Consider the following 13,798-nt stretch of genomic DNA (forward strand, 5'->3'; position numbering starts at 1 on the left):
CAGCAAAAGCAAAACCACACCAAACCCAAATACCAGCTGCTTCTTAAATTTCCTGTCAAATGCTAAGGCCAGAAACTTGAAAAGGACTTAAGTATAAATACACACATGTGAGCATATGTCCGCACAGTGCATCAGGTTTAAAAAACAAAAAACACCTTAGAATACTTGATGGAAAATTCTATGAGCACATATTAGTAAGGTCAGAGTTAACAGGTTTCAGTTAACACTTCAGAAATTTTAAAGTTAATCAAGACAAGTCTAAAAATAGCCTGCTGATTCTATGGAAAACATTATCAATGGAGTTATTAAAAAATGCTTAAATGCAAATTTTGTTTAAGAAAGCTAAAGATAGTATGCTATACCAAAAGAATTTAACTGGATTTATAATTATGCAAAAGTTATTCTTGTTACAAACTACCACTTCAAGAGTCACTGTTTTGTCTACCATATATGACAAGATCTCTGGATTATAATATGTTAATTTGATTAAATGAGTCGAGCGACTCGTAATTCTGCTGAGAAATCTTTTCTCTAAGGCTCAGCTCTACGACTGACTGTCTCATGGATTAAATTTTATTATGCCACAAAAAAATTCAAGATTCAAACGTATGCAAATCATGCAATCAGATGCTATAATATAATCAATGCAATCATTTGAGATTCTTTACTATCCTAGAGTTAAACAAAGATCCAATCTTGCCATAAACTCTGAATGGTTTTCTAATGATTCCAATTCAGTAATCAAAAATAAAAGTACAAGGGGCGCCTGGGTGGCTCAGTCAGTTAAGCGTCCAACATCAGCTCAGGTCATGATCTCACGGTTTGTGGGTTCAAGCCCCACGTCGTGCTCTGTGCTGACAGCTCAGAGCCTGGAGCCTGCTTCTGATTCTGTATCTCCCTCTCTCTGCCCCTCCCCCGCTCACACTTGTGTGTGCGTGTCTCTCTCTGACAAAAAATAAAAGTACAGAAGAACTTCGAGTTGACGTATTTAAAGGCAAGAATGCGCACAAACCCTATTTTTAAAAACAGGTTAATATTCGTGAAAAGCTCCTTACATGAAAGCCTCTTTACATCAATACATAAACAGTAAAAACAGCACTCAACTATTTATTGAAGGTTTTGGAGGGGGAGGGCAAATTCAAAAGTATTCACTTACTAGCTCCGCTTCCAATTGTTCTATGGAAAAGCTGTGACATCCGAGGACCAAGAGGGCCAAACAGATGAGGGGGAAGACCCCTGGCCTCTAACAAAGCTAAAGAAAAAAGAAAGGCGGGAGGAATAATTGAATTATGAATGCAGTTGATCTTACCTAAAAATTTCAAGCAACTGATTCATCTCACGTAACTGATTTAGACAATGTTACTTCCCATTTCTAACTTTAAGAGAAACTACCTTAAACTTTCAAGATCATTCTTAAATATTAATATATAAGTTACAACACCCATGTGCCGCTCCACGGCATTTTAAGGTTTTATGGAGGTACTAAATATTAGTGCCAGAGGGGACTGTCTCAAATGATCCAAGAAAAACCCAGAGTACATATTTATTTTGAAGAAATTATAGGTTAAGTACCCTTGTGTTGTTTTCCCTGTAATATTATCTACCAATCAAACACTGGTCATGAGATCCTCTAAAAACATGAAAAATTATTTTTATAATGTCCGTAAAGAGAAAAAATGGGCTCACAAGACCTCTAGTCAAAAAGAGACTGCTGTAAAAGTTACTTTAGGAACTTAAAAGCGATCTGAAAGTGATTTATAAATAATGTTTCTTATAAGCCTCACACTGGGGACACTGGGGATCTAGCATATAAACCAACTATCTGAAGACAATAAAAATACATACCCTTCCACCTGTAAAGAGTGTATACATAATATAAGGTTGCTTCTTCAAAAGCACAACATTAAAATACCTGGTGTTTATGTACACACTTCGCATTCATTTCTAAATGCTGACCAAGAACACAAAAGAACAAACACAAAAAGCACCCCACTGGATGTATTATGTTATCAGGCACCATGCAGCAATATACTCAACTATCCCCTTTTCAAGATCTTTCTTAATTTATTACCAGCTACACAAGCAAACATAATAAAGAACAATTTAAAAACATAAAAAATAAACGTATAAGATTTTGTTTAAACAATAAAACTAAAGAGTGAGACAGATCATCTTCCAAATCCAAATCATCACTAAATAAGCAGCTTTGGGGGGGCGGGGGGAGTATAGGCATTGCTAGATTATGTTTAAATGAGCTTATCTGAATTAATTTCAACAAAGCACAGAAGTAACAGGCGGCATCTGGTAATGGCTTCTTGTTTCTTATAAGCTCATTAACCGTCTTTACCTTGTAATCGTCCCATCTCGGAATCATCGGATTCACTCTCCCCAGAGGTGGTCATGCCCACAGCCCCTGCAACAGAACTAGAAGCTTCAAAGGGAGGGAAAAAAGAAGGTGAGGGTTAGGAGAGGAATATTCACACTTATTATGCCTGGTTTATCTTAAAAAAAGAAAAAGTTTTACGGACTATAGTGAATCATGGCAATTAAATGTGTCTGCCCACAGCACACTCAACTGTTCTTCTAGATTTCATCCTGTAGCTTTTATGAACAAGATGGCTCAACTATCTTAGTGTTCAAGAAGCATAAAACTACAACCTGTACATCTCATTCATACACGGCTTTGACAGATTCCTCACGCCTTGTCCTGAACTCGCCTACCAAAAGTCCGCGAAGTTCATACTGCCGAAACCACTGTGGTATTTAACAGCTGGGCAATTAGTCACAAACAGAACAGAAAGCAAAACTGACATTTGGGGGACATGTTCCGTGTAGATGAGTGTCTTCTTCGGTCTAACTTATTTCTGGACTGCAGCCTCGACACAATCCCTTACATGTTTTAAGGGTGTGCAGATTACACGCTTATTTCCAGGACCAAATACTGAAGATACACATTAACGAACAGCCCAGCACTGAATACAAAAGAGAGGACAGCTAGGATGTCGGAACAAGTGCAGAAAAACAAGAGCTCAGATTCAGAAGGATTCTACTCCCCAAAAAGCTAACCTGAACAATGATTCGGTCTAAGCAGAGAGGTGGAGTCTGTTACGAACCTGCCCTGATGAAACACTATAGTCCTGTAAAACCAGTGGTTGTTCTGTTCCTCCTCTCCATGTCCGCTGAGTCTTTAAGCAGTTTTTCTACACAATTAACCCATGTTATGACCGCATTATCCACAATACCCTAAGCCCTGCACACTTGCCAGGTGACGACAGGTCAGCCCAAAACAACGTTGCTGATTGTTAAAAGAAGCACAGAGAGAACATGTGAATTTACAGAGCTTTTCTGAAAAGATGCTAACATACCAGCCACCAACTGTGTATTTTCTTCGTAGTTTTCTTCACACCTCATTAAGTATCCTCTATGATTTCACTGGGATTTTTAGAAACTTCATCAAAAAATGGGTGATTTAAGAACAAGAGTTCACAAACTGCGGCCCACGGGCCAAACTCGATGCAGCACATCATTCCGTCAATAAAATTTTATTAAAACACAGCCAAACCCATTCTTTAACAACTTGCCTGTGTCTGCTTTCAGTCTACAACCACAGAGCTGGGTAGTTCCAACAGAGCTGATATAAAGCCTAAAATATCAACTGTCTGGCCCTTCACCAGAAAGGTTAGCAACCCCATGGTTTATAGTTACAGGCGAACCAGAAACGCTAATATAAAAGCGTATCAGAGCTTGACAAAATCCATACTTTGGATGAAGAAAAAAGAGTAACGACACTCTCTAATGCCACCTACACATGGCATGTATAAAATGCTCACCATTCGCAGGCTGTGTCTGTTTCCTCACAACCATACAAGCAGGTATCGTGAGCTTTTTCACACATGTGAGCAAACTAAGGCCTTGTAACTTGGAGTGCACTTGCCCGAGGTCAGACAGCTAACGATGGAGCACAGATGCGAGCACAAGTGGTCTGACTCTTCATAGGCTGTTCTCAAGTACTGCATTCTATTGCCCCCCTGAATATATTCTGCAGAACTGATTTTTTTATTCCAGTACAGCTGCTTCCTCATATTCAACAGAAATCTTGTTAACAAATACTGTTATTATATTTTTTGATTTTTTTAAATGTTTCCTTATTTTTGAGAGAGAGAGACAGAGACAGAGACAGAGTACCAGCAGAAGAGGAGCAGAGAGAAGGAGACACAGAATCTGAAGCAGGCTCCGGGCTCTGAGCTGTCAATACGGAGTCTGGTGTGGGGCTCGAACTCACGAACTGTGAGATCATGACCTGAGCCGAAGTCGGGACGCTTAACTGACTGAGCCACCCAGGCGCCCCAACAAATACTGTTAGTAAGGTCCCAATTATGACTTCATTTGTTAAAGTGACTCTTATGCTTGCTTTTAAACTTTTCCAAGTATGTGGAGAGCAAACAAAAAGCTTTGACAAATGAGGTAGATTTAATTTTTTTTTTTTTTAACGTTTATTTTTGAGACAGAGAGAGACAGAGCATGAACGGGGGAGGGTCAGAGAGAGAGGGAGACACAGAACCTGAAACAGGCTCCAGGCTCTGAGCGGTCAGCACAGAGCCCAGCGCAGGGCTCGAACTCACAGACCGCGAGATCATGACCTGAGCCAAAGTCGGACGCTTAACCGACTGAGCCACCCAGGCGCCCCATGAGGTAGATTTTTTTAATGTACATTCTGGTACCACACCTTTAAGGAAAAAAAAAAAAAACCCAAAAATTCACTTGGGAAGGTAATGCTGTTTTTTTTAGTTTCTGTATTAGAGAGTCACCATAAGAAGAGGCAAGGATATTCTGATTTTTCATGGAAGTGGAGGGCCTGTTTTAACAGAAATCAGTCACTGAACCCAAAGGAAAAAAGATCCTTCGCCAGCCCACTGAAGGCAAGTATCAAGCATTAGGGTACTAAAGTGCCCTGTGAGAATCACAAAGTTAGATAACCAGTCTGTGAGTAGCGGGTCTGTAAAGTCATGCAGGTAAGGAAGTGTCATCAACCAACAGTCAATGACAAAGTTCTTTAGTCGAGGCGTCAAACCTCCTTGGGCAACATGCACAAGATCTCTCCTGATACAAATATAAAAACAAGACCATCAAGCAGAGAAAATGTGATGCCAGATTGTAAGAGGTGTCCATCTTTTTTTGCTGATGTTTACACCAGTTATCTCCCCCATCTACTCTTATCTCTCCCATCTTCACAGCACCTCGAAAGACAGTTTCTAATACACAGCTGAACAAAAACAATGGAAAAAATATTGTTTAAATTAGAACACAAGAAATTTATCCCAGAACCCCATGTTTTTACACTTTAACTGATAAAGCCTCTTATGCAGAAAGAAGTGATAAAATATTAGAAAGCTGACAGAGTTCAATTTTACTGGACAGGAACCTCCAAGGGTTCACCAGATACCTAAGTACAAGAAGCAATGGGAAGATGTTTTTCTGGAGCGTAATGAAAACTTTTGAGGAGAACCAAAACAGTCACTGTCAGTAATGTAATTCTGCCTTATTATAGGCCCTGGTATCAGGTGATACGGAAGCAATCTAACGTTTAGTGATTCTACACAAAATTAGGAAGATAAAAACTTAAAAAACTGGGTTGCTTTCTTTTTACAAAATGACCCTGTTTATTTCTTGTGAAATTAAGATTCTCAATGCAAAATCAGGTGCCAGGACATGGGCTGTTTTCCCTTGTCATCTGATTGCTTTGCAGGTGTAAGGAAGAATATTTCTCACTGTGGTGTCTAGTATTTGCAAGACTTCACCAGCACTATGAAAAGGTACACAGTTCTGATAAAGTCAAAAACGAGACCCCCCCCAACTCGTGGGCAAGCATGGAGAACACTTAACTTTCAACTCCAAGAGCTGGCATCTCTTCCACAAAGAGCCAAGAAGTTGTGCTCCATAGAACATTATGTTTCAAGGTGACCGAGCAGGCACACTGTTGTCAACAAATGTTCTTAAGAGTCAACAACACTGGCAAAGTCAGGGTGATATGAACAAGTTCACCCAAGATGAAGCAACGTTTTTCTTACTACACATGTAAAAAGAATTAAGTTTATTTTACTGATTTCATTAAAATAGATCAGAAAGATGGGATCTCTATAAATAAGTAACACTGGGGATAAAAAACCACACCAAAAACACTGAAGAGATTAAACCAATCTCCTTAAATGAGTAAAAACATTATTTCAAAATAAACGTTTCCAATAAACGGCGTCTTCTACCAACTGTCTAAGAGCTTCCTGATAACGGATGCTTCGCGAAAGATGCTCTACGTTACCACCATGGATTTATATTCCGCGCTTAGAGGGTTTTATTTTTCCTTGAATTCCAATTTTGCATACTGAGAAACTAAAGCACACTGCACTGAAGACTTAAAGCTAGTAAGGAATCTGCCTCTTTCCGCAGCACTACTGTAGTGAGCTGGCAGAGAAAGTATTCCTTCAGGATCCATAAGGCATCCTGCTTCCAAAATAAAATTAACTAGTGCTGCTCAAACACCAGTCAGCGTGCCACATGCATCTTTTACAGAAACTTGGAAAATACCTAGATCACACTGTGATTGCAAGTAAGAACGACAATGAACACAAGCCTTCAGGGGGCAGTCGTACCCACCTAATCCCTTGAAGGTTTTATCCTCTTAGGTATACATGCCAGGGATCAAAGTTTTACACACCACCTCCTCACTCTGGCCTCCAATTATATCCGTACGGATTAAACGAACTCTCGTGACTATGGGGGAAGCAGAATGATACAGCCTTTATAAATGCACCCTTATTTTTGAAAACCTGGATTTGGGAGCCCCACACCTCCAGGCAAGCTTAACTATCATGTGTCTCAGTTTTTCCTCGTTTCCAAAATTAGGGTAACAGCACTCACACCTCAGCATACTGTTTTGAATATTAAAAGAGAATACACATGGAGCTCTCAATACCCTGTCTGCAGCAGCCTACAACTTTATTAACGCTGGCTACGGTAATTCCTGTAACGAGTCCACTTTAACACCACGCTCAGCAGCGCCATTTGTGTTGTTCCGCACGGGAACTGCCCCACTTCCATATGCAGATGCGAAATAAACATTAAGACATTGGGAAGCACAGCCTGTGTGGCATGAAGAGTTTCAACGAGTTGTACTACAATGGACCGGACTTTCCCTCAAATTTAAACTTTCAGAAAAACTAGTCTAAAGAAAAGCACGCGAGAAAAGTCCCCTCCTACCAGAAGAAATGCTTCAAGTTCACGGTTCCGTTTATCATTCAAAAGCAAGAAAGACAGTGGCAAAAATGTTAAGGTGGACAGAAAGCGGAGACAAAAAGCACAAACCATGAATAGCTGCGGGCAAACCCGAAGCTTCCTGGCAAACTAGGACACAGGCTCCACCACAGGGATGAGAGAGAACTAGCACATATACTAACGTTACAGTAAGTGGAAGTGCTCTGTTAAAGTCAGTCCTTACCTAAACCTAAGCCCATGTGTATCATTCGGACATAAGGGACTCATCATACCCAAGTTCATAATGATAGACTGCAACATTTTTCCATCTGTACTTACCGTTAGTGAAAAATGCTCACAACAAGCTACATTTTACAACTGTCATCCACAATTAACCTCTGAATTATTAGTCTCCTATTCGTACTGGTGATCAATACATATTTAAAGCTGAAAGGGGTGGGGGGGCAGCCTAATTTTTGTTGTGCTGAGGTATCAAGAAGAATAAAAATAAGCCCATAAAAACATAAATAGCATTCTTCAAGTTCCTTCCAAACTGAATACTTCTTACTTTTTAGAGGCTACAACATATTCTACATCAAAATTTACACATATATGAAGAAGCAATTTAAGCCACATCCTTACATTCTGATCATAAACTCAAATTTTCACACAAACAATGGGCAACTATTGTATATCCGCATGGACAGTGAAGAATCTTAAACAGAGAGTGACTTATCTTACCTAAAAGCCTTTTGAATGTAATCATCACAAACTTGGATTTGGAAAAGAATTACAACAAAAACAAACGAACAAACCAAAAAACAAATGAATCCGACTAATCAAAAAAACCCAAACCTATAAAGTAAAGCCAAAGAGCTTTATTTGGTAAGCCAAAAGCTTATTTGATGGTAACATCGAGTATACTTCTGTCCCCTCTCTTGCATTATATTTGGTACGCCTACAAAGCAGTTGCTCTCTAAATAAATCTGTAAGACCCACAAATGCATCTCGGGGCTAGAAGTGCCAATCTACCTGCAGCTCCCTGGGGGGTTTCGTCTGTCCGCGCAGCTGAAGAATTTACTGTCTCCTGGTTGCTTTCAGGGTCCGCCATTTTCTCCTGTCGACGAGCTTCAGCTGCTCCTCGTTTGCCCAGGCCAGAGCCCCGCCGACTGCAACAGAAAGATGCCATCATAGGCGGCACTACCAGTGACCAGGAGCAATGTCCACAACAGCACAAAGCTCCAATGCATGGAGCACAAAGCCAGTTTCTTCTTTTTACATAAAAATTGTTGCAGAAAATCACTATGGGTAACAACCAAGACTTTGTATATTTAAAATTCTTCCAAGTTACGTCGCATTCACAATACACGCTTTTGTGTCGCTATGAGCTGTGGTCATCTTTACAGACAAAAATGATTTTTAAACACTTCAACCAAATGGAAAAGTGACTCCTGCTGAGAGAATTCAACCATTTGAAATAGATCCCTACTTCCAGGCTAAATAGTGGATCAATATACAGACTTTACACTTGACAATGAGGGGGAAGGAAAGTGGAAGACAAAAAGGGTCGGGGCTGGGGGCGGGGGGGGGGGGGGGGGGGAGGGATTCCCATCACTAAGTTCCAGACAACTTTAATCATCAACAAAAAATAACTATCCCAATAATGAGCAAGAGTTCCATCTTTTAAAATAAAGGATTAAAGGGGCGCCTGGGTGGTTCAGTCAGTTAAGCGTCCGACTTCAGCTCAGGTCATGATCTTGTGGTCAGCGAGTTCGAGCCCCGCATCAGGCCCTGTGCTGACAGATCAGAGCCTGGAGCCTGCTTCCGATTCTCTCTGCCTCTCTCTCTGTGTCTCCCTCTCTCTCTGCCTCTCTCAAAAATGAATAAATGTTCGAAGGAAGGAAGGAAGGAAGGAGGGAGGGAAGGAAGGAAGGAAGATTTAATATTTATAAATACATACAGATGACACGGAGGAAGACACTGGTTTCGGATTAAGTAACAGTGTGATATGCATCAGAACATCAATCAATCATCTCTCATAAAGCAAGTAACATTTTACTGATGACAATTTTTTCTATTTTAAAAGAGAAATCAGTAAGCAAATTAGGTAAAAACAAAAGATTTCCCCAGGTTATTACAACTTGGTACTGTTTAAATATGTAGCCTCCAAAGTACCTTAGGAAATGAAGAAAGGCACTAGGGAAATGTTTTAGACCAAAGTCAATCTGCAGTGGAATTGGATGCTGGCTAGTAAAGAACAAGAAGAAGGCAGCAGGCATAAGTGACATGGAAATGAAGGCTCTGAATCTCCAGACAGTGCTAGAAGAGTCTGTAATACGCCCTACACGGGAATTTGCTTAGCCAATCTTCTCTTCCACGGAAACAGCTCACTGCAAACCCAATTTACCAAGCTACCACTTCGTGGGATTCAAATTAATCCATCTATTTAACATTCAGCTTGCACCAACCCCGTAACACACGCCATGCTGAACACTTGGGTGGCTGCCCTCAAAGAGTCACTGGTCTACAGAGATGAAGACACACCCGTAGCAGGCTATGAAAGCACTAAATTCAAGAGGCATCTCAACTAATTCAGAAAAAATTCGAGATGAAGAGCTCTCCAGGCAGGTGGCTAGCTTGCTTGTGTAGAGCATAAGCACGTAAACTGTAAGTAACGTGACATGCTCTAAGAAAGCGGTCATGAACAGAAGGCAGCAAAGATGGGACCCTTAGATTACCTGACTTCACATCAACCGAAAATTAATTTTCAACCACAGTGAATTCAGTTTACCTCTCAGATGATAAACTCTGGGTAAAAACTGGATTCAAAATCTAGCCCAATATAAGACAAACCCTTTGAGGAACTGAGACATTTTCTCAAAAGAGTTCTTGGAAAACTATGGCCAAGAAACCTCAAAAGCCAACAGGTACACTAACTCCACAGATTTTAACCAGTACATTAAATAATCCAGATAGAACCAGAAAATAAGGGGAAAAACAGAGTTAAAGTGGAACAAGTCCTTTTCTTCTGACCTACAACAAGTCTCACTGTTTTGTTACGTCACCACTGGACCTGGCACTGAGAGCAGTCAATGTCTCTTACCTTAGAGCGGAAGCAAGAGCTAAGCCCTTTTAGCTCACCTGAGGGAGAGGAGGGGAAAAGGACACTCAAACCCTCTGCCCCACCACTGTTTCGTGACACACTTCGTAGAAAGAACAAACTACATATAAAAGAGTGAATAATTAGCTTCGCAAAGGCATCTGAGCGACTGACCACGCCCCAAAATGTGAGGCAACTGTAAGAAAAGAAATTTTTTTTAACTTTAACTTCAGATTCTCAATCAGTTAACAAAAGCATGTGACAAAACGCACACAAAGGTAGTGGATTTCCTGGAAATGAGATCCCATCCAGCAACTGAGGGAAACGGGGACTGGAGTCCTGAAAAGCACACACGCAGAACCTACATCCGGCCTCCAGGGGTAGGTGTCGTCCTACATGTGAAAGTGAAGCATCTCTCTCCCCCTGATCCATTCAACTCCAGTGGTGCCCACATTTTCAGAAACTAAGTAGGCAATGGTACAGCCATTAAAACAGGCATCCCTTTTGATCCATTAATCACACTACCGGGAAATTTAGCTACCTTTACAAAATAACCCAAATCTGCATAAAGATGCTCATTAGAGATTTATTGGCCGACTGGAACTCTGAAAACAGCCCGAAGTCCAACTACTGGCAATAACTCTGTGAAAATGTTGTAGCAACAGAAGACAAGACAGATGGTTAAGAGTGTTGTCAAAAAATAGCATGAGGGGCGCCAGGGTGGCTCAGTTGATTATGCGCCTGAGTTTGGCTCAGGTCTTGATCTCGCGGGGCTCATGGGTTCGAGCCCCACGTCAGGCTCTGTGCGGACGGTGCAGAGCCTGCGGCCTGCTTCAGATTCTGTGTCTCCCTCTCTCTCTGCCCCTCCCCCGTTCACACTTGGTCTGTCTCTCAAAAATAAACATTAAAAAAAGGTTTTTTTTAAAAAAAAAATTTTTTTTAAACGTTTATTTATTTTTGAGACAGAGAGAGAGCATGAACGGGGGAGGATCAGAGAGAGGGAGACACAGAATCTGAAACAGGCCCCAGGCTCTGAGCTGTCAGCACAGAGCCCGACGCAGGGCTCAAACTCACGGAGCGCGAGATCATGACCTGAGCCGAAGTCGGCCGCTTAACCGACTGAGCCACCCAGGCGCCCCTAAAAAAAGTTTTTTAAACTAGCATGAATAAAGCTTAGCAAAAACATATAAACACTGGGGAAGAATTCATTTACATAGGACAAATAAATGTCAAGTGAAATTTCAGTAAGTTTTGAAAACTTGTAAAAGGAAAGATTTTGATCAGAGTGGAACAGAAGACAATGAACTGATCATAAACCGGGAAAACGCCATGTGTTACCTGGCACTAGCACAGGAGCCCGTGGTCTTTTGGCGTGTGCTCCGCCTCAAACTGGGGAGCTCAGCAGGTGGGGATTCACTGCGCTTCTTGGTAGATTTTCTTAAACCTATACGTGTGAAATGCAAGATCAGTTTTTGTTTTAAAAAGTTATCGTAAATTAAAAAGTACAAAACTCTCCAGGTCAGAAGACCGCAGCATCTTCCGTGGCCTTTGTAGCACTCTACCAGGGTCCCTTCCCAGTTGGCCTTTACTTACCTGACTCATACTGGCAAAGCTAATATGGGACACGCCGCACTCCCGGTCAGGATAGAACCTTCTCACGTAAGCCCAACCTTGACTCAAGCTACGCCACCCCACGAGTGACAGTACTTCTTCTCTCATCCTATCCCCTTAAATGTTCTGATCACAGCTGTACTGCTCCGCTAACTAAGCCAAGAGATTTTCTTTTTCGCATTTACTACGTATTTCAGGTTTTTACTAAATTGAAAAAATTGCCTAAATTTCATTCTCATTCATTAGCACTTTATTACATGGCCTTTAAACTGTCCCATTTCACCTAGTTTATACAAAGTTCGTCAATTAAGACTACGAGAGCACAAAATGCTTTCTTTTCTTTACACCACCCCATCAACAAGGAATATACGCTGGAGCTGAAGGCTATTAGGATGTCCAATATACAGATAACTGGATAATTCGGGGTCAAAAGTAAATCAAGCACACTTCACATGTCATTCTAGAAGCTAACTGATACCCTTTATAGGGTTAACAGAACCTAAAAAGGTACAGCATTAGGTAAAGGTAAAGTTTATTACTATTTTATAAACAACGGTGAAGCAGTCAGAGTGCTGTTCGCCCTCCCCCCCGCCCCCCCGCCCCCAACAACGTTATCATCCATGATGACACGCTGGGCAGTGTGCTGGACCCAAACAAAGATCTCCAACAGCGAAAGGTCTCCAAAGTCAAAAAGCCTATTTCCAGGAGAAGTACAGCATCATCTGACAGAGCCCTTACCTTTATCTGAGACTAATTACATAGTAATAACAACTCTCTAGCTCACTTGTTATTTCCCCCAGGAAGTTCTAATGTTTTGGACCATTTCACCGCTTCACAGTGGAAAGATCAGAAATTCCTTACTCCCGACTGGGATAAAGACACCAGTAACGGCCTGGATAAGAGGTGGTTAAAAAAAAAAAAAAAAAAATTCCAGACATCTTCTTGGGCTTCTAGCTGCTTAATTTAAAACTTCAGTTCATTTAACTTGGGATGGTCCCCATACCACGTATAATAAAAGTTGCTAAGTAAAAACAGCACACTACTAAAGAATCTTAAAATACCAAACAGAAGTTATGAAGACAAAAATCGATGTTTAGACAGGCATTACTACCATTTAGAAATCTAAACCAAACCTTCCACGCCTTTTTTTGTCTCCCCCAGAGTAACTTTTGGGAAACTTTACGCAGACTCCTCAAACTAGCATAAAAGGACCAAGCTGAAACTTTAATTGGGGAAAGACTGGCCTAAGAGTTTCTTAAATTTCAATTGTGTTTTTAGACTGATTTTCTACACAGCATATCACCACAGCTCCTCGGTGCGATCACCAATCTATGCCTGATACCCTATACTAGCTTTCCTCTGCCTGGACATACACCCCGTCATCTGAAAGACGAACATGGCACGTGGACAGATTACAGGACTAGCTTAATGTATTCAGCTAATTAGTATCACTCTTTTTTTAATCTGTAAGCAACTCAGAAATTATTTTTAAATAATGTTTTAGAAAATATTCCACTCATCTATTTGAATTGTGCAACTAAGTTAGAATAGACTAAAAATGTACAATTTACAGAAAAAATGAGTGCACATTGCATATGAACACTCCACAGTGTTTTTACCTCTAAAGCACTTTAAAATCCCTTGTTATTATCACTATTATTACTTAATATGATACTAAATGTCTTTATACATATACCATGATACAGCAATGGACATTAGCAAACATTTTTGTATCTATTCAGTGACATCCCCCCAAAAATTCAAATAAACACACTGTGGGTTACTCCTATATTGCTAATGAGGTGACAGTATAGTTTTTGACCAAACTTTTACACTTTC

The 13,798-nt window shown here is 40.7% G+C and overlaps 1 protein-coding gene across 43 annotated transcripts in view; it reads right to left on the minus strand.

Annotated features, from left to right (window-relative positions):
• Positions 1 to 13,798, minus strand: part of TRIP12 (thyroid hormone receptor interactor 12) — a 139,894-nt gene that overhangs the window by 56,954 nt on the left and 69,142 nt on the right. For all 43 annotated transcript variants that reach the window (XM_045481596.1, XM_045481618.1, XM_045481588.1 and 40 more), the window contains 4 exons: positions 11,687 to 11,792; positions 8,281 to 8,417; positions 2,348 to 2,431; positions 1,157 to 1,252 (listed from right to left, as the gene is read on the minus strand). In XM_045481596.1, the coding sequence (XP_045337552.1) occupies positions 1,157 to 1,252; positions 2,348 to 2,431; positions 8,281 to 8,417; positions 11,687 to 11,792 (423 nt within the window). The remainder of the gene's footprint in view (positions 1 to 1,156; positions 1,253 to 2,347; positions 2,432 to 8,280; positions 8,418 to 11,686; positions 11,793 to 13,798) is intronic.

This window comes from Leopardus geoffroyi, chromosome C1, assembly GCF_018350155.1.
Source record: "Leopardus geoffroyi isolate Oge1 chromosome C1, O.geoffroyi_Oge1_pat1.0, whole genome shotgun sequence".
In the NCBI taxonomy this organism is placed as follows: Eukaryota; Metazoa; Chordata; class Mammalia; order Carnivora; family Felidae; genus Leopardus; species Leopardus geoffroyi.